General features: G+C 45.6%; 1 protein-coding gene across 1 annotated transcript in view; it reads right to left on the bottom strand.

The window, feature by feature from the left end:
- Positions 1-20,966, bottom strand: part of JAKMIP3 (Janus kinase and microtubule interacting protein 3) — a 197,766-nt gene that overhangs the window by 49,223 nt on the left and 127,577 nt on the right. The window contains exons 11-13 of the mRNA XM_082267585.1: positions 5,815-5,940; positions 4,772-4,900; positions 4,459-4,542 (exon numbers count right to left, since the gene is read on the bottom strand). Coding sequence (XP_082123711.1) covers positions 4,459-4,542; positions 4,772-4,900; positions 5,815-5,940 — 339 coding nt within the window. The remainder of the gene's footprint in view (positions 1-4,458; positions 4,543-4,771; positions 4,901-5,814; positions 5,941-20,966) is intronic.

Raw genomic sequence — 20,966 nt, 5'->3', positions numbered from 1 at the left:
TGTGATCTGTCACCTGATGTGTCCACCGGACAAAGTGGAAGACAGATTTTGTACCTGGCTGGCCCCGGTACCATGTGATCGCTGTGACCAATCACAGTGATCACATATCAATAGCACACAATGGCTTTCATTCATAGCCATTTATTGTGTACTATTGTAATCCCTGTTATTGATCACAGTGATCATATAGGGTGCAGACAGGGCCAATCACAGCTCCACTGTACCATGTGATAGCTGTGTCCATTTACACATTGGCACATGAATGAATACCATTTTAAAAATGATTGCTTATAATAGCGATCATTACCGAAATAAGCAATCATAGCGTAAACAAAAAGAATCCTCATAAACTCCCCAGAGCAGTATAATGTCATATAGGTGACACTGTACTGCTCTGGGTCACAGTATGTAAAATGTAAAAATATATATATTCTTTTTTGTCACCAGTCAGTGTCCTTAATTACTGCCACACTAGTCAACAAATTACAACTTCAAAACTCAACATGCCTCTTACTAAATACCTTGGATTGTCTACTTTCCAAAAATACATTTTAGGGCCTCAAGAAATGAGATATGCCATCAGTACATCAGGATTGATCGATTTTCAAGTATATATATATATATATATATATATACACCATGGACTCTTCATATAGACTAAAAAATATACACTGATTTGGGTTATGTTTAACCGTTTCCGGACCACCCCACGTATATGTACTGTGGCAGGGCGGCCTTTTAGCGTGAAATCACGTACCTGTACGTCATTTATATTTCCAGGGCTGGAGCACACGGTGCGCATGTGGACTCGATGTATGCTGGCACCCAGCGATCTTTCCTGAGAGAGGCAGAATAGCTGTATGCCTATGTAAACAAGGCAGATCACCGTTCTGTGAGAGGGGAAGATGGAGAACCTGTGTTTCTGCTAAGCAGGAACACGGATCTCTGTCTTCCCCCAGTCAAAGCATCTCCCACACAGTTAGCAAGCACTCCCAGGGAACACATTTACCCCTTTGATTGCCCCTGATGTTAACCCCTTCCCTGCCAGTGTCATTAGTACAGTGACAGTGCATATTTTTAGCATTGATTACTGTATTAGTGTCACTGGTCTCCAAAAAAAGTGTCAAGTGTCACTGTCCGATTTGTCCACCGTAATGTTGCAGTCTTGCTATAGTGTAATGCATTTTTCAGCGTTCCTTTTTTTTTTTTTTTGTCCCAACTTCATTCATGTCAATATATAGCATTGTGGTGCATTGCACTGCTGTATAGTGACATGCAATCCTTTCCTGTATGCTGTGATAGGATGCAGCATGTCTGCATGGTATTGCAGCTCACTGCAATTGTTTTCAGTGTTTCCGAGCAGATGACCTGTGTTCATCCGGTGCGGTAAAATGCAAGTCACTATACTATATGTGAACAGGGCCTGAATAAACCTTTACTGTCCAATCAGCAGGTTGTGGGTAAAGAGAGGACACCGCTGTATTCTCGAACTGTTTTTGGTATCATCTACACTAAACAAAATTATAAACGCAACACTTTTGTTTTTGTCCCCATTTTTCATGAACTGAACTCAAAGATCTAAGACTTTCTAAATACAAAAGAGGCCCATTTTTTTCAAATATTCACAAATCTGTCTAAATCTGTGTTAGTGAGCACTTCTCCTTTGCCGAGATAATCCATCCACCTCACAGGTGTGGCATATCAAGATGCTGATTAGACAGCATGAATATTGCACAGGTGTGCTTTAGGCAGGCCACAATAAAAGACCACTCTAAAATGTGCAGTTTTATCACACAGCACAATGCCACAGATGTCACAAGTTTTGAGGGAGCGTGCAATTGGCATTCTGACTGCAGGAATGTCCTCCAGAGCTGTTGCCTGTGAATTGAATGTCAATTCCTCTACCATAAGCCATCTCCGAAGGCGTTTCAGAGAATTTAGCATTACATCCAACCGGCCTCACAACCGCAGACCACGTGTAACCACACCAGCCCAGGACCTCCACATCCAGCATCTTCACCTCCAAGATCGTCTGAGACCAGCCACCTGGACAGCTGCTGCAACAATCAGTTTGCATAACTAAAGAATTTCTGCACAAACTGTCAGAAACCATCTCAGGGAAGCTCATCTTTATGCTTGTCGTCCTCATCGGGGTCTCGACCTCACTGCAGTTCATCATCGTAACAGGCTTGAGTGGGCAAATGCTCACATTCATCTGGCACTTTGGAGAGGTGTTCTCTTCACAGATGTATCCTGTTTTTCACTGTACAGGGCAGATGGCAGACAGCGTGTATGGCGTCATGTGGGTAAGTGGTTTGCTGTTGTCAACGTTGTGGATCGAGTGGCCCATGGTGGTGGTGGGGTAATGGTATGGGCAGGCGTAGGTTATGGACAACGAACACAGGTGCATTTTATTGATGGCATTTTGAATGCACAGAGATACCGTGACGAGATCCTGAGGCCAATGGTTGTGCCATCCATCCACGATCATCATCTCATGTTGCAGCATGATAATGCACGGTCCCATGATGCAAGGATCTGTACACAATTCCTGGAAGCTGAAAAGATCCCATTTCTTGCATGGCCAGCATACTCACTGGACATGTCACCCATTGAGTATGTTTGGGATGCTCTGGATTGGCGTATACAACAGCGTGTTCCAGGTCCTGCCAATATCCAGAAACTTCACACAGCCATTGAAGAGGAGTGGACCAACATTCCACAGGCCACAATCAACAACCTGACCAGTGGCGGCTGGTGATCAAAATTTTTGGGGGGGCGCAAAAAGAAAAATGCAATAGGTATTGCTTAGCGGCAAAAAAAGGCGGTAAAAAAAATTGCGTGACTTTGAGGTCATGGTACAGGCATGGCACAGGTGATGGTATAGGCATGGCACATGTGATGGTATAGGCATGGCACATGTGATGGTACAGGCATGGCACAGGTGATGGTACAGGCATGGCACAGGTGATGGTATAGGCATGGCACAGGCATGGCACAGGTGAGGGTATAGGCATGGCACAGGTGATGGTATAGGCATGGCACAGGTGATGGTACAGGCATGGCACAGGTGATGGTATAGGCATGGCACAGGTGATGGTATAGGCATGGTACAGGCATGGCACAGGTGAGGGTATAGGCATGGCACAGGTGATGGTACAGGCATGGCACAGGTGATGGTACAGGCATGGCACAGGTGATGGTTTAGGCATGGCACAGGTGATGGTTTAGGCATGGCACAGGTGATGGTACAGGCATGGCACAGGTGATGTTTTAGGCATGGCACAGGTGATGGTACAGGCATGGCACAGGTGATGTTTTAGGCATGGCTCAGGTGATGGTACAGGCATGGCACAGGTCAGCTTCAATCACTTACCTGCTCTCCTGGGCTGCCTGCAAGACGTCCACGGCGCTGCTCCTCTCCTCTCGTCCTCTTCTTCTGACGGCGGCGGGATTCCGGGAACCGTCCACGGCGCTGCTCCTCTCGTCCTCTTTAGTCTTCTTTGACGGCGGCGGGCTCTCTCAGTCTTCCGATCGGTCCGGCGGGAAGGAGATCAGGCGGTGACGGTGCATGACTGACGCACGCACCGGCACCGCCCCATTGCAACGTCAGCGGGGTCAGCAATCGGATGTCCTGGATGATGATGGGTCCACGCTGGAGACTGGACCAATCACAGCCAGAATATCACGAAAGTGGGGGTGTCCTAGCGCTATGACCTGCGCCCAGGTTACGCCCCAGAAGGCAGCCAATCGGCGCCTCTGCTGGGTCGTAAACCCCCCCCCCCCCCATAGCCACCACATAAGCCGGCAAAGGCGATTTTTTTTTTTTTTAACTTTATTGTTCTTTTTTGTAATCTTTTTTTTCTTTCTTTTTTTTAGGGGGGGGGGGCACCCTGGCGCCCCCTATGCACAGGCCGCCACTGAACCTGACTAACTCTGCGTGAGGCAAATGGTGGTCACACCAGATACTGACTGGTTTTTGGACCCCCCCCCCGGATCCCCCCAACACAGTAAGACTACACATGTTAGAGTGACCTGTATTGTGCAATAATCATGCTGTCTAATCAGTATCTTGATATGCCACACCTGTGAGGTGGATGGATTATCTCGGCAAAGGAGAAGTGCTCACTAACACAGATTTAGACAGATTTATGAACAATATTTGAGAGAAATAGGCCTTTTGTGTACATAGAAAAAGTATTATATCGTTCAGCTCATGAAAAATGGGGGCAAAAACAAATTGTTGCTTTTACAATTTTGTTCAGTTTATCCATCATGCTGTGTGACAAATCTGTATAAATCTAAGGGCAGAGTGTACAGAAATGCAAACCCCTTGGTTTGTAAAACAGCTTTGATACTTCTGTATATGAGTGGATTATTTAGCTGATTGCCTGAAGTTAATCTTTAACTACAATTCTGTCTCCATCCATTCATAGAAGCCTCATAAACACATCTCACCTGGCCCTGTTCAGACATGGCTTTCTCAAGGTCTTCTATTCTTGTTTGGTAATGATGAATGTCAGATTGCAGTTGCTCTCGAGTCTGTAAGAATAAAACATTTCAACTTTTAGCTGATGTGTGACAATTAAGCATTAATACAGATAGCAGGTATTTACACTACTAATACTGTAGTTCATAATCACTAAAAAATATACAATATCAACTAATAAAGGATTTAAGGTATTTAAGAGGTTATCTCTGCAAAGACAATGGCTTGTGAATAACAGATACATAAAGGAAAAGGAGAAAAAGAAATGAAACAAATAAGCACCTTGAATTCCCGCTCTGCATCCAGGGTTCCACCCACTTGTTCCTGCAGAAGGGCATATGCCCGCTGTAAGGCCTGGTACTCCATCGTTAGCTGGCGGAACCTCAGCTCTGTCTCTTCTTTGGCCATGCCCTGTGCAGAGAATATTTAAAGCTGAACTCCAAAAAAAATAAAAATCCACATAAAGCAGTTGTATTTGAAACACTGGAAGAGATAAATAGCAAGAACCCGGTTTCCTGCAATGGCTTGAGATGCTTGAAGTCCTGTTTGCTACTAAAATTGCAGGCCAGCTATAATGCAAGCCAAGTTACTTTTTAGTGTACCCCTTTGCACATGCAGACCATTGTCAAAACTCATTAGCTAGGAAGGCTGGATAGTTGGTGTGGGCGTGTTGTATGCATGTTTGTGACACTCTGTATGTTCTGTATTGTCTTTCTACAACAGTAAGTAGTTTGTACAGTATATGCAACATTTTTGTTTTTTACTAAAGGCTTATTAATATACTACGAGGGGGGGGGGACCAAGTAAGGACAGGTGATTTTCCAACCCCTAGATAGAAATGAGCAGTTAACCCATGGCAGCATGGGCACAACCCCCTGCAAAAAAGGACTTCTACTTTTACTGGAGTTGGGCTTTAAGACCATCAAACACAATTTTATTTTTACTTTTTTTTTTTATTTACTGTGTAGTTTATCGCTTCATAGGCATTGCAGGAAACAGGAAGCACAACAATGACTATAGCTGGAATTTTTGAAGAGGGGGTTAGACATGTGTTGGATAATGACCACTTTAATTTGAAATATGTTCTTTTAATACCCATGAACCTATACTATTTCATACATTGTACAGTGGTATTAAAATTCGTGTCAGTGACATCTACAACTTAACATAAATATTAGGATGTCCATCTTCAAATCAATTCATCACTATCAAACAAAGCTGCTAGTTTTACTGTACCCTTTTTAATAGATTACAAATAGGTAGCACCATGTTAGATGTACAGGAGGCATACTGTATAGCTAGATTAATGAATGAAGATGTGTCACCTCTTCCACATCTTCATCTGGTGTGCAGGGGGTACGGTCTGTTCGATCGGTCTGATAGGATATTGAAGAACCATCAGAATCCAGCGAAGCCTCTTCATCATAACCAAAGAATGTTTCCACAACTGGCTGATAAAGAAAATATAAAAATGAAAAGAACATTAGCTCATGTAATTTAATTTTGAACTCCATTGAGGCAGCTAAATATCCAATTGAGATATCTACTGTATATACTGTATGTGACCTGTTACACTTGCCAAATGATTTTTTAATTCTGTTCAGATGGCAGGCAGATCCTGGGCCTCTTAGTAGACTACACAGCAAATTCCAGCACAGTGTGGCCCAGGACCCTCCTTGGCATGATATTGGACAATGAAAGGGTTAGGGCTCTGTCACACGGGTGCTCCGTATGTCCATATTTCATCCCATTTTTTTGTGGATGAAAAATGGACATAATGCATGTCAATGGGATTGCGGATGTCAGCGGATGACCATCCACTGACATCCTAATTTTCGTCCTTTCAGTTCTGTTCTGTTTTTTGGAACGGAACAGAACCCTATTTTTCTTCCGTTTAAAAAACGGAAAGGATGCAAAATCGGATGTCAGCGGTGTCATCCGCTGACATCTGCAATCCCCATAGACATACATTATGTCCGTATATCATCCGTAGACGGATGGGATGATATGCGGACATACGGAGCGGATGACACAAGTGTCATCCTTGTCCGTGAAAAAAAAAAAGTGCCGCAGCGGAAGAAAACATCGGAGCGGCCGTGTGAAAGAGTCCTAATACTATACTGATGAGACCTTTTCCTTGCTCCATCCCCTCCCTGTACACATGCTAAATGTGTGACTGATTGCACTGTGCAAACCAAGAGTGCTCTGATTTGTTTAGAGTGAAGAGACTCCCTCTTCCACTTTAAAGAGTAACCCCACTTTTGTTGAGAAATAAAATCCCTTCTGGGTAATTATTGTACATTGCCGGAATTTTTACAATTTTTGTTGCAGATTCCTGCCTGTTAGTGCTCTGTAGAAATAGCCATTTGTTTGACAATGTCCCATGCAGATTGATTCTGAATGGGAGGGTCTGGTAAATTTTTTTCACCCGATGTACTTTCAGTGTTCTGATGAGAAAAACTGCAGTGTCTGCATCCCTTTAAAAGTATTTAACCCTTGGACACATTGAATACCCAAATTGTCAGGGTGTTCGACCATTTGTTCAGCTCGCCCAATGCCCCACAATGCACTGCGCGCCACAGTGCATTGAAAGCCCTGATTGGCTGAAGCAATGAAGCCATGATTGGAGAAAGCCGTGATTGGAGAAAGTAAAGATGACTGTGTCCAATCATGGCTCATTGCTCATAGACCTACCCCACACTATAAAAGGTTCCTTCCCAGAGCAGCCATTTGCAGTGTGATATTCAAGTATAAATAGATAGAACAGGGCTCAGTTCATTGCTACTAGCGAGTTAGTGTGCTATTGTGATTCTATTGTGAGTGTAGAGTGTCAGTGTAGTGTGAATATAGTGATAGTGCAGCGTGAGTGTAGTGCGACCTTCCTTTTTTACTTTAGTGTCAGTTTAGTTTCAGGGTAGGTTTACTGCAGTATATTGAAGTGTATCAGTTTAGTGTGCCGAGCAGGTTTGCTGCAGTATATTGAAGTATGTCAGTGTAGAGTGTCAGTGCACTTTTACTGCAGCATATTAAAGTGCGTTAGCGCACTCTTACTGCAGTATATTGAAGTTTGTTAGTACATTTTTACTGCAGTATTTTGAATCGTGTTAGTGCACTTTTACTGCAGGATATTGAAGTGCATTAAGGCACTTTTACTGCAATATATTTAAGTGCGTTAGTGCAGTTTTACTGCAGTATATTGAAGTGTGTAAGTGCCGTTTTACTGCAGTATATTGTAGTGCAACAGTGGAGTGTGTCTGCGTAGTGAGTCATCAAGTTAAATTGCACCAAACACCACTTTCATTTGATTAAAGTGCATCTAAGTACACATTTCCCTGTCTCTGTTATATTTTGGTAATAAGACATCCCCCTCATGTCTGGCAGGCCAACAAGGCGAGGCAGACGGGCTCATGGCACTGTGAGGGGGTCAGCAGTGTCTGTGTTCACAGACAAAAGTGGATGTGGTCTGTCCTCAGGTAGGGCATCATTTTATCTGTTTAGTCATGCTGCCCATTCTATCCAGCCACATAATGCAGAGGTGATGGACTGGCTTACTAAACCATCCTCATCCTCCTCATCCGCTATAACCCAAGCAGAGATTAGTGCGCAGTCCACTGCAGCTGCCAGGGCGACTTACTCTGCCTCCTTGTCAACAGCTACTCCTGCCATAGCCCCAGCATCTGGCATAAAGGAATCAGCTAAATTATTTGAACACACCATCAGCCACTTGCTTCTTGACGATGCACAGCCATTACTTGATTCTGATGTTGGTTCTGAGGTTGAGGAAGGGAGTAACATAAGCCTACAGAGATGGGAAAACACTGAAAAACAACAAATTGGCAGTCGTGTTCCCCATGAACTTGGGACTGAGTGTACTATAATTCGGTTTCTTCACATAAGGCTTGCTCAATGTGGTGCAAACTTTGTTATTTCCACCCAAAGTCTGCCACAGAGACACCAGAATTTATCAAAAAAATCTCTAATCTTGTTCATTTTTATTATTTCACTTTAAGCATCATTAAATCACTGCTCATTACAAAAGTTTTTTTTTACAAACTTGTTTTTCATTGATAAACGTCCCCCCGGTAGTACCCGGGCTCCATACCCTTTGTATACCCAATAACTTGCATATAAGCCTTCAAAATGGGCACTTTTGATTTTTCCAGTTCGGGTTCCATAGACTTTAATAGGGTTGGTTGTTCGGCTCCAAACTTTTGCAATGTTCAAAACTTCTGGAGCAAAGGGGGTCGTTCAGCCCTTCTCTATTGCATATGATGCCTCTCATGTATCTTAGTGCATACTTAATGGAAAAATCAGTGAGTCAATCTAGAGATGGGGAAATAGAAGAAAGTGGACTTTCTAGGCACAGTAGTGAGCCAATCTAATCTGCAGCCGCCAAATTTTGGATAGAGTAGAGAGGGATACGAATACCTGTCAGTTTTTATTACTCTCTGTGCCCCTGTTAGAGAGATTCACCCTCTCTAGTTTTCCTGTTTACTGTCAAAAGTGAAAGTAAATGAAAATCCCAAATTTTGGGTGGACACAAGAACAGGAATAGAATGGAAATCATCCAACGGGGGTACTAGTTCTGGTGATCCTGGTGACATGCCAGGATTCCCCGACCTCCTGTTTTGGACTATGGGATAGGAATTTAAGAGAAATCTCCCCAAAGGGACGCAGATGGCTAAAAAAAATCTGACAGGGTTTATAACCATCCCTTACTCTATTTAAAATAAAAAAATTCTTTGCCTTTAGCGACAATTTAAATCAGAAAAATATGTGCACAGTGATTATTGTACACTGAAGAAGCCTGGTGGTTTAGTCACATTTGTGCAATGCAGGAGCGCTGCGAATATGCAGCATGATCCCGCATCGCATCCGCACCTCTGGCAGTTCACACTGCCATATGCGATAAGCAGGGAGTGTCAATTAAAGGTTAACGACACCCCCAGTTGCGATCGTATATCGCAGTGCGATCTGCAAGTTTACACAGAATCGGATCGCACTAGTGTGAACCACCATGCGATCCGATTCTGCTGCATATAAAAAAAAAGGGTCATGTACGTGTTTAATGCGGATGCGGTGCGAATTCAGCCATACAAACTGTATAGCTGAAATTTGCACCACGCATGAGATTGCATGTAATTTAGGTGCAGTGAGCTCCGAATTACATGCAATCTCTGTGATCGCACTTATGTGAACCAGGGCTTAAAGGCATTGTACATAGTCATTGTTTTAACTAGATATTAGTGTACTTCTATTCCCTGTGTTTGTTTGTTTGTTTGCCTTACCTTGTAATGATGGGTTCACATGTTACGGTTGCAGTTTGTAATGTAATTGCTGATCGATTCTCCTGTGTCTACATATTCATTCACCTAGCTTGTCCCTATTTGCTAAAGGGACAGGCAACTTTTTGTTCTAGGTTACACAGCATCCAATCAACGCCTTACCATTTTCTCTGTGATGCATCATAAACGTGGGGGTGCTAAAGTGATGAAAGATTGCAGGGTGATCTCTCTGTAACCTGCTCTGTCTGTTTGTGTCAGATCTAATTACTTTTTAGCTCTCACCTGCAGTGAACTAAACTAAGAGACCCAGAGACTGTGGGATATGTCATTTCTTCACAGGAATTGTCAGTTCCCAGACTACAAACAGAGGCCATTCATTAACCTGTGCAGTGCTATGCCTCATATTTGCACACAAACAGAAACTGTGCGTACAATCCAACAAATTACATCATGAAACTACATGATCAATGCACATCCTATGCAGGTGAAAGACCGCAAGGTGCATGTAGGAAGGTTTATAATTAGGGTTGAGCGGACACCTAGATGTCCGTGTTCGACGGGTTCGGCCGAACTTTAAAAAAAAGTCCGGGTCCGTGTCCCGGACTTTTACCGAACTTTTCCCGGACACCGAACCCCATTGAAGTCAATGGGGACCCGAACTTTAAGGCACTAAAATGGCTCTAAAACACCAAAGGAAAGGGCTAGAGTGCTGCAAATGGCAGCAAAACGTAATTAAGAGCATGGCAAGTGCTCTGCAAACAAATGTGGATAGGGAAATAACTTAAAACAACAAAAAAAAACAGAAAAATAAAACAATGTTCTTCTTCATCTCTGAAGGACGAGGCCCATATGGAGTAGGAGGGAGGTTGAGGTGGTGGTGGATGTGGCGGTGACATAGGCGTGCGCACAGGGTGTGCTGGGTGTGCCTGGGCACACCCTAATCACCTAGGGCACATAGCATTGCCAGTGAGGAGATCGGAAAGATCTCCCTGGGACCTGCTCTGCTCTATTTCTCCTTGCCTACAGGTACATGGCCCCGATACATTACTCTCCCTGCTGGCAAACACATGCATGTGTATTTCAACTTTGGGGTGCACACCTTAATGCAATAGGCTGCGCACACCTATGGGCGGTGTAGGTGGAAGCGGCGGTGGAGGAGGACCAGGGCCGGATTAACAGCATCATGGGCTTGGTGCTGAGGATTTTGAAGGGCCTTAGGGCCGTGCCTTGCCATGCACCCAGAGGAGGAAGGGTGCAGCCATGCATGCCTAATTCAACATGGGATGCTGTCTCTGAAGCCCATAAACACATCCATGCATCGCCAACTGTCCCTCCTTGTCCGGCCTTCACGCTGTGTGGGGAGGTTCTGAGGGTGCTGCCTGGGGAAGCGAGCATAGAAGCCAGACTTCTGTGTTTACAAGTGACAGAAGAGCGGTAACAGTGAATATGGCCAACCCGGGGCCTATATAAAAGGTAGGGGCCTGGAGCTGCAGCTCCAATAGCCCCTACATTAATCTGGCCCTGAGGAGGAGGACGAGGTAGCCAACACTGCTTCTTTTCACAAATTTTAAATGAGGGTACACCCCAAAAGAGTGAGAAAGAGCAAAAATGGAACAATGGGTGGGTAAGGTCGGTATCCATTGCTATTCTGCATAAGGTACGGAAAAGTCCCGTGGGATCCATGCCTGGTTCATTTTAATGAACGTGAGCTTGTCCACATTGTCTCTGGACAGGCGGCTGCGCTTGTCTGTTATAACGCCCCCAGCCGTGCTAAATACCCGTTCAGATAATACACTGGCTGCAGGGCACGCCAGCACCTCCAAGGCGTAAAGGGCAAGCTCAGGCCATGTGCCCAATTTGGAGACCCAGAAGTTGAAGGGGGCAGACCCGTCATTCACTACATGTAGGCGTGTGCACACATACTGCTCCACCATGTTGGTAAAATGCTGCCTCCTGCTAAGACGTTCCATCTGAGCTGCTGGTGCTGCTGTTTGTTGTGGCGTGCTGACAAAGCTTTTCCACATTTCGGCCATGCTAACCCTGCCTTCTGAGGTGCTGGCGGTGCCCTGGTTGCGTTGGCGACCTCCTCCTCCTCCTCCTCCTCCTCTGCCTTGTGCTTCCACTGTGGCCCCGCTGTCAGATGGGAATGCCAGCAGCATGGCGTCTACCAGCGTGCGCTTGTACTCGCGCATCTTGCGATCGCGCTCCAGTGAGTGAATTAAGGACGGTACGTTGTCCTTGTAACGGGGATCCAGCAGCGTGGCCACCCAGTAATCAGCACAAGTTAGAATGTGGGCAACTCGGCGGTCGTTGTGGAGACACTGCAGCATGTAATCGCTCATGTGTGCCAGGCTGCCCAGAGGCAACGAAAGGCTGTCCTCTGTGGGAGGTGTATGGTCCGTGTCCTCTGTATCCCCCCAGCCACGCACCAGTGATGGCCATGAGCTGGCCTGGGTGCCACCCTGCTGTGAACATGGTTCCATCTCCTCCTCCAGCTCCTCCTCCTCCTCATCCTCCAGAACTGTGCCCCTGCTGGACAATTGCGTCCCTGGCGTTTGCGTGTGCAGGAACCCACCCTCGGAGCCCCTTGCGAATGACTGCCCTGAAAGCCTTGGAAATGTTACCTCTTCATCCTCCTCCTCCTCCTCATCCTGTGCCACATCCTCTTCCATCATCGCCCGAATTGTTTTTTCAAGGAGGCATAGAAGTGGGATAGTTAAGCTGAGAACGGCGTCATTGCCACTGGCCATGTTGGTGGAGTACTCAAAACAGCGCAACAAGGCACACAGGTCTCGCATGGAGGCCCAGTTATTGGTGGTGAAGTGGTGCTGTTCCGCAGAGCGACTCACGCGTGCGTGCTGCAGCTGAAACTCCACTATGGCCTGCTGCTGCTCGCACAGTCTTTCCAGCATGTGCAAGGTGGAGTTCCACCTTGTGGGCACGTCACATATGAGGCGGTGAGCGGGAAGGCCGAAGTTACGCTGCAGCGCTGCCAGGCGAGCAGCAGCAGGGTGAGAACGCCGAAAGTGCGCACAAACGGCCCGCACTTTCTGCAGCAGCTCTGACATATCGGGGTAGTTTTTAAGGAACCTCTGCACCACCAAATTCAGCACATGCGCCAGGCAAGGGATGTGCGTCAAACCGGCTAGGCCCAGAGCTGCTATGAGATTTCGCCCGTTATCGCACACCACCAGGCCGGGCTTGAGGCTCGCTGGCAGCAACCACTCATTTGTCTGCTGTTCCATGCTCCTCCACAACTCCTGCGCGGTGTGTGGTTTGTCCCCCAAACAGGCAAGTTGTAAAACTGCCTGCTGTCGTTTACCCCTGGCCGTGCTGAAGTTGGTGGTGAAGGTGTTACGCTGTCCGGATGAGGAGGCGGTAGAGGATGAGGAAGCGGAGTAGGAGGAGTTAGGAACAGGAGGCAAACTGAAGCGCCCTGCAATCCTCGGTGGTGGAAGGACATGCGCCAAATTGCTATCCGCCTCAGGCCCATCCGCCACTGCATTTACCCAGTGTGCCGTTAGGGAGATATAACGCCCCTGACCGTGCTTACTGGTCCACGTATCCGTAGTTAGGTGGACCTTGGCACAGATGGCGTTGCGCAGTGCACACCTGATTTTTTCCCCCACTTGGTTGTGCAGGGAAGGGATGGCTTGCCTGGAAAAGTAGTGGCGGCTGGGCACGACGTACTGTGGGACAGCCACCGACATAAGGTTTTTAAAACTGTGCGTCTCCACCAGACGGAATGACAGCATTTCAAAGGCCAATAATTTTGAAATGCTGGCATTCAGGGCCAGGGATCGCGGGTGGGTAGGGGGGTACTTCCTCTTCCTCTCAAGTGTTTGGGAGATGGAAAGCTGAACGCTTCCACGGGACATTGTGGAGATGGTTGTTGGTGACCCAGGTGGTGGTGTTGCTGACAGATCGTCTGTTTGCGGGGTGGCAGGTGCCGGTATCACTACAGATGTGGCTGGAGCGGCCGAGACTGCAGCAGAAGAGGAAGCAGGATGAGCCAGAGACGTTTCTTGGTTTTGAAGGTGTGTACTCCACTGCAGCTCGTGCTTTGCACTTAGATGCCTGATCATGCAGGTTGTGCTCAGGTTGAGAAGGTTCATGCCTCGCTTCAAGCTCTGATTGCACAGGGTGCAAACCACTCGTGTCCTGTCATCAGCACATTTTCTAAAGAACTTCCACGCTAGAGAACTCCTTTGAGCTGACTTTGGTGCGCTCGTTCCCTTGCTGCGTTGGGCAGTAGCGGGCGTAGTGTCTAGGGCACGGCCGCTCCGCTTCTGCACCCTGCTCCCTCTTCTGCTGTGCTGGTGGCTCTGTGCGACCACCGCCTCTTCCTCCAAACTACTCAGTTCACCTGCATGACGTTCATTCCATGTGGGGTCGAGGACCTCATCGTCCTCCACATCATCTTCCACCCAGTCTTCACCCCTGCCCTCCTTGTCGGTCTCCACAATGCTGAACGCCGCAGCAGTTGGCACCTGCGTTTCGTCATCATCGGAGACGTGCTGCGATGATCCTTGCATGTACTCATCTTGAGAAATAAGTGGTTGGGCATCGCTGCACTCAATCTCTTCCACTTCTGGGGCAGGGCTAGGTGGATGGCCCTGGGAAACCCTGCTGACAGAGTCCTCAAAAAGAATAAGAGACTGCTGTATGGCTTGGGGCTCAGACTGCTGGCCTGATTTGCAAGGGGGTGAGGTGAAAGACGGTTGGACATTGGCTGCAGGTGCCAACTCTGACCTTTCTGCAGTAGACTGGGTGGGAGACAATGTGAAGGAACTGGAGGCACTGTCAGCAGCAAACCAATCTACTATCGCCTCAACTTGTTCTGGCCTCATCACTTCTAGGGGCGTTTGATGCCCTACCAAATACTGATGCAGGTTCTGTCGCCTACTCACACTTGAGGAAGGTGTTTCACTTGTGCGTGTAGCTGGCACAGATCGACCATGTCCTCTCCTTGCAACAGGAGCTCTACCAGCAGCACCACGACCCAGGCCACGGCCCTTATTTGGCGGTCTCCTCATATTTCTGTAATTTAAGATCTTGCCCTAGAAAGGTTTTTATTGAATAGCGGAATAGAAAATATGATCCAAAAAAAGTGTATGTATATCACACGTACACAACCACACTAGGCCCCAATTACTATTGTTTGTACCCCTAAAAGGCTAGATGAGGAGTAGGGGGAGTATGGAACAGGCAGCACCCTCAAACCTTCAGAAGTATGAGATGAACCCCAACAACTTGGAAAGGTGGATCTCTCTCACACGTACCGACACAGACTATCCCGCAATTCAATTGATCCTCAAAGGTTTTTATTGAATAGCGGAATAGGAAATATGATCAAAAAAAGTGTATGTATCTCGCACGTACACAACCACACTAGGCCCCAATTACTATTGTTTGTACCCCTAAAAGGCTAGATGAGGAGTAGGGGGGGTATGGAACAGGCAGCACCCTCAAACCTTCAGAAGTATGAGATGAACCCCAACAACTTGGAAAGGTGGATCTCTCTCACACGTACCGACACAGACTATCCCGCAATTCAATTGATCCTCAAAGGTTTTTATTGAGTAGCGGAATAGGAAATATGATCAAAAAAAGTGTATGTATCTCGCACGTACACAACCACACTAGGCCCCAATTACTATTGTTTGTACCCCTAAAAGGCTAGATGAGGAGTAGGGGGGGTATGGAACAGGCAGCACCCTCAAACCTTCAGAAGTATGAGATGAACCCCAACAACTTGGAAAGGTGGATCTCTCTCACACGTACCGACACAGACTATCCCGCAATTCAATTGATCCTCAAAGGTTTTTATTGAATAGCGGAATAGGAAATATGATCAAAAAAAGTGTATGTATCTCGCACGTACACAACCACACTAGGCCCCAATTACTATTGTTTGTACCCCTAAAAGGCTAGATGAGGAGTAGGGGGGGTATGGAACAGGCAGCACCCTCAAACCTTCAGAAGTATGAGATGAACCCCAACAACTTGGAAAGGTGGATCTCTCTCACACGTACCGACACAGACTATCCCGCAATTCAATTGATCCTCAAAGGTTTTTATTGAATAGCGGAATAGGAAATATGATCAAAAAAAGTGTATGTATCTCGCACGTACACAACCACACTAGGCCCCAATTACTATTGTTTGTACCCCTAAAAGGCTAGATGAGGAGTAGGGGGGGTATGGAACAGGCAGCACCCTCAAACCTTCAGAAGTATGAGATGAACCCCAACAACTTGGAAAGGTGGATCTCTCTCACACGTACCGACACAGACTATCCCGCAATTCAATTGATCCTCAAAGGTTTTTATTGAATAGCGGAATAGGAAATATGATCAAAAAAAGTGTATGTATCTCGCACGTACACAACCACACTAGGCCCCAATTACTATTGTTTGTACCCCTAAAAGGCTAGGAGTAGGGGGAGTATGGAACAGGCAGCACCCTCAAACCTTCAGAAGTATGAGATGAACCCCAACAACTTGGAAAGGTGGATCTCTCTCACACGTACCAACACAGACTATCCCCCAATTTAACTGATCCCCAAAGGTTTTTGATTAAATAGCGGAATAGAAAATATGATCCCAAAAAAGTGTATGTATATCACACGTACACAACCACACTAGGCCCCAATTACTATTGTTTGTACCCCTAAAAGGCTAGGAGTAGGGGGAGTATGGAACAGGCAGCACCCTCAAACCTTCAGAAGTATGAGATGAACCCCAACAACTTGGAAAGGTGGATCTCTCTCACACGTACCAACACAGACTATCCCCCAATTTAACTGATCCCCAAAGGTTTTTGATTAAATAGCGGAATAGAAAATATGATCCCAAAAAAGTGTATGTATATCACACGTACACAACCACACTAGGCCCCAATTACTATTGTTTGTACCCCTAAAAGGCTAGGAGTAGGGGGAGTATGGAACAGGCAGCACCCTCAAACCTTCAGAAGTATGAGATGAACCCCAACAACTTGGAAAGGTGGATCTCTCTCACACGTACCAACACAGACTATCCCCCAATTTAACTGATCCCCAAAGGTTTTTGATTAAATAGCGGAATAGAAAATATGATCCCAAAAAAGTGTATGTATATCACACGTACACAACCACACTAGGCCCCAATTACTATTGTTTGTACCCCTAAAAGGCTAGGAGTAGGGGGAGTATGGAACAGGCAGCACCCTCAAACCTTCAGAAGTATGAGATGAACCCCAACAACTTGGAAAGGTGGATCTCTCTCACACGTACCAACACAGACTATCCCCCAATTTAACTGATCCCCAAAGGTTTTTGATTAAATAGCGGAATAGAAAATATGATCCCAAAAAAGTGTATGTATATCACACGTACACAACCACACTAGGCCCCAATTACTATTGTTTGTACCCCTAAAAGGCTAGGAGTAGGGGGAGTATGGAACAGGCAGCACCCTCAAACCTTCAGAAGTATGAGATGAACCCCAACAACTTGGAAAGGTGGATCTCTCTCACACGTACCAACACAGACTATCCCCCAATTTAACTGATCCCCAAAGGTTTTTGATTAAATAGCGGAATAGAAAATATGATCCCAAAAAAGTGTATGTATATCACACGTACACAACCACACTAGGCCCCAATTACTATTGTTTGTACCCCTAAAAGGCTAGGAGTAGGGGGAGTATGGAACAGGCAGCACCCTCAAACCTTCAGAAGTATGAGATGAACCCCAACAACTTGGAAAGGTGGATCTCTCTCACACGTACCAACACAGACTATCCCCCAATTTAACTGATCCCCAAAGGTTTTTGATTAAATAGCGGAATAGAAAATATGATCCCAAAAAAGTGTATGTATATCACACGTACACAACCACACTAGGCCCCAATTACTATTGTTTGTACCCCTAAAAGGCTAGGAGTAGGGGGAGTATGGAACAGGCAGCACCCTCAAACCTTCAGAAGTATGAGATGAACCCCAACAACTTGGAAAGGTGGATCTCTCTCACACGTACCAACACAGACTATCCCCCAATTTAACTGATCCCCAAAGGTTTTTGATTAAATAGCGGAATAGAAAATATGATCCCAAAAAAGTGTATGTATATCACACGTACACAACCACACTAGGCCCCAATTACTATTGTTTGTACCCCTAAAAGGCTAGGAGTAGGGGGAGTATGGAACAGGCAGCACCCTCAAACCTTCAGAAGTATGAGATGAACCTCAACAACTTGGAAAGGTGGATCTCTCTCACACGTACCAACACAGACTATCCCCCAATTTAACTGATCCCCAAAGGTTTTTGATTAAATAGCGGAATAGAAAATATGATCCCAAAAAAGTGTATGTATATCACACGTACACAACCACACTAGGCCCCAATTACTATTGTTTGTACCCCTAAAAGGCTAGGAGTAGGGGGAGTATGGAACAGGCAGCACCCTCAAACCTTCAGAAGTATGAGATGAACCCCAACAACTTGGAAAGGTGGATCTCTCTCACACGTACCAACACAGACTATCCCCCAATTTAACTGATCCCCAAAGGTTTTTGATTAAATAGCGGAATAGAAAATATGATCCCAAAAAAGTGTATGTATATCACACGTACACAACCACACTAGGCCCCAATTACTATTGTTTGTACCCCTAAAAGGCTAGGAGTAGGGGGAGTATGGAACAGGCAGCACCCTCAAACCTTCAGAAGTATGAGATGAACCTCAACAACTTGGAAAGGTGGATCTCTCTCACACGTACCAACACAGACTATCCCCCAATTTAACTGATCCCCAAAGGTTTTTGATTAAATAGCGGAATAGAAAATATGATCCCAAAAAAGTGTATGTATATCACACGTACACAACCACACTAGGCCCCAATTACTATTGTTTGTACCCCTAAAAGGCTAGGAGTAGGGGGAGTATGGAACAGGCAGCACCCTCAAACCTTCAGAAGTATGAGATGAACCCCAACAACTTGGAAAGGTGGATCTCTCTCACACGTACCAACACAGACTATCCCCCAATTTAACTGATCCCCAAAGGTTTTTGATTAAATAGCGGAATAGAAAATATGATCCCAAAAAAGTGTATGTATATCACACGTACACAACCACACTAGGCCCCAATTACTATTGTTTGTACCCCTAAAAGGCTAGGAGTAGGGGGGGTATGGAACAGGCAGCACCCTCAAACCTTCAGAAGTATGAGATGAACCCCAACAACTTGGAAAGGTGGATCTCTCTCACACGTACCAACACAGACTATCCCCCAATTTAACTGATCCCCAAAGGTTTTTGATTAAATAGCGGAATAGAAAATATGATCCCAAAAAAGTGTATGTATATCACACGTACACAACCACACTAGGCCCCAATTACTATTGTTTGTACCCCTAAAAGGCTAGGAGTAGGGGGAGTATGGAACAGGCAGCACCCTCAAACCTTCAGAAGTATGAGATGAACCCCAACAACTTGGAAAGGTGGATCTCTCTCACACGTACCAACACAGACTATCCCCCAATTTAACTGATCCCCAAAGGTTTTTGATTAAATAGCGGAATAGAAAATATGATCCCAAAAAAGTGTATGTATATCACACGTACACAACCACACTAGGCCCCAATTACTATTGTTTGTACCCCTAAAAGGCTAGGAGTAGGGGGAGTATGGAACAGGCAGCACCCTCAAACCTTCAGAAGTATGAGATGAACCCCAACAACTTGGAAAGGTGGATCTCTCTCACACGTACCAACACAGACTATCCCCCAATTTAACTGATCCCCAAAGGTTTTTGATTAAATAGCGGAATAGAAAATATGATCCCAAAAAAGTGTATGTATATCACACGTACACAACCACACTAGGCCCCAATTACTATTGTTTGTACCCCTAAAAGGCTAGGAGTAGGGGGAGTATGGAACAGGCAGCACCCTCAAACCTTCAGAAGTATGAGATGAACCTCAACAACTTGGAAAGGTGGATCTCTCTCACACGTACCAACACAGACTATCCCCCAATTTAACTGATCCCCAAAGGTTTTTGATTAAATAGCGGAATAGAAAATATGATCCCAAAAAAGTGTATGTATATCACACGTACACAACCACACTAGGCCCCAATTACTATTGTTTGTACCCCTAAAAGGCTAGGAGTAGGGGGAGTATGGAACAGGCAGCACCCTCAAACCTTCAGAAGTATGAGATGAACCCCAACAACTTGGAAAGGTGGATCTCTCTCACACGTACCAACACAGACTATCCCCCAATTTAACTGATCCCCAAAGGTTTTTGATTAAATAGCGGAATAGAAAATATGATCCCAAAAAAGTGTATGTATATCACACGTACACAACCACACTAGGCCCCAATTACTATTGTTTGTACCCCTAAAAGGCTAGGAGTAGGGGGAGTATGGAACAGGCAGCACCCTCAAACCTTCAGAAGTATGAGATGAACCCCAACAACTTGGAAAGGTGGATCTCTCTCACACGTACCAACACAGACTATCCCCCAATTTAACTGATCCCCAAAGGTTTTTGATTAAATAGCGGAATAGAAAATATGATCCCAAAAAAGTGTATGTATATCACACGTACACAACCACACTAGGCCCCAATTACTATTGTTTGTACCCCTAAAAGGCTAGGAGTAGGGGGAGTATGGAACAGGCAGCACCCTCAAACCTTCAGAAGTATGAGATGAACCCCAACAACTTGGAAAGGTGGATCTCTCTCACACGTACCAACACAGACTATCCCCCAATTTAACTGATCCCCAAAGGTTTTTGATTAAATAGCGGAATAGAAAATATGATCCCAAAAAAGTGTATGTATATCACACGTACACAACCACACTAGGCCCCAATTACTATTGTTTGTACCCCTAAAAGGCTAGGAGTAGGGGGAGTATGGAACAGGCAGCACCCTCAAACCTTCAGAAGTATGAGATGAACCCCAACAACTTGGAAAGGTGGATCTCTCTCACACGTACCAACACAGACTATCCCCCAATTTAACTGATCCCCAAAGGTTTTTGATTAAATAGCGGAATAGAAAATATGATCCCAAAAAAGTGTATGTATATCACACGTACACAACCACACTAGGCCCCAATTACTATTGTTTGTACCCCTAAAAGGCTAGATGAGGAGTAGGGGGAGTATGGAACAGGCAGCACCCTCAAACCT

The sequence above is a fragment of the Pelophylax lessonae genome, assembly GCF_965119305.1.
Source record: "Pelophylax lessonae genome assembly, chromosome: 9".
NCBI classification, from domain to species: domain Eukaryota; kingdom Metazoa; phylum Chordata; class Amphibia; order Anura; family Ranidae; genus Pelophylax; species Pelophylax lessonae.
Note: the sequence above shows the minus strand (reverse complement) of the source record. Positions and strands in the feature narration are given on the sequence as shown.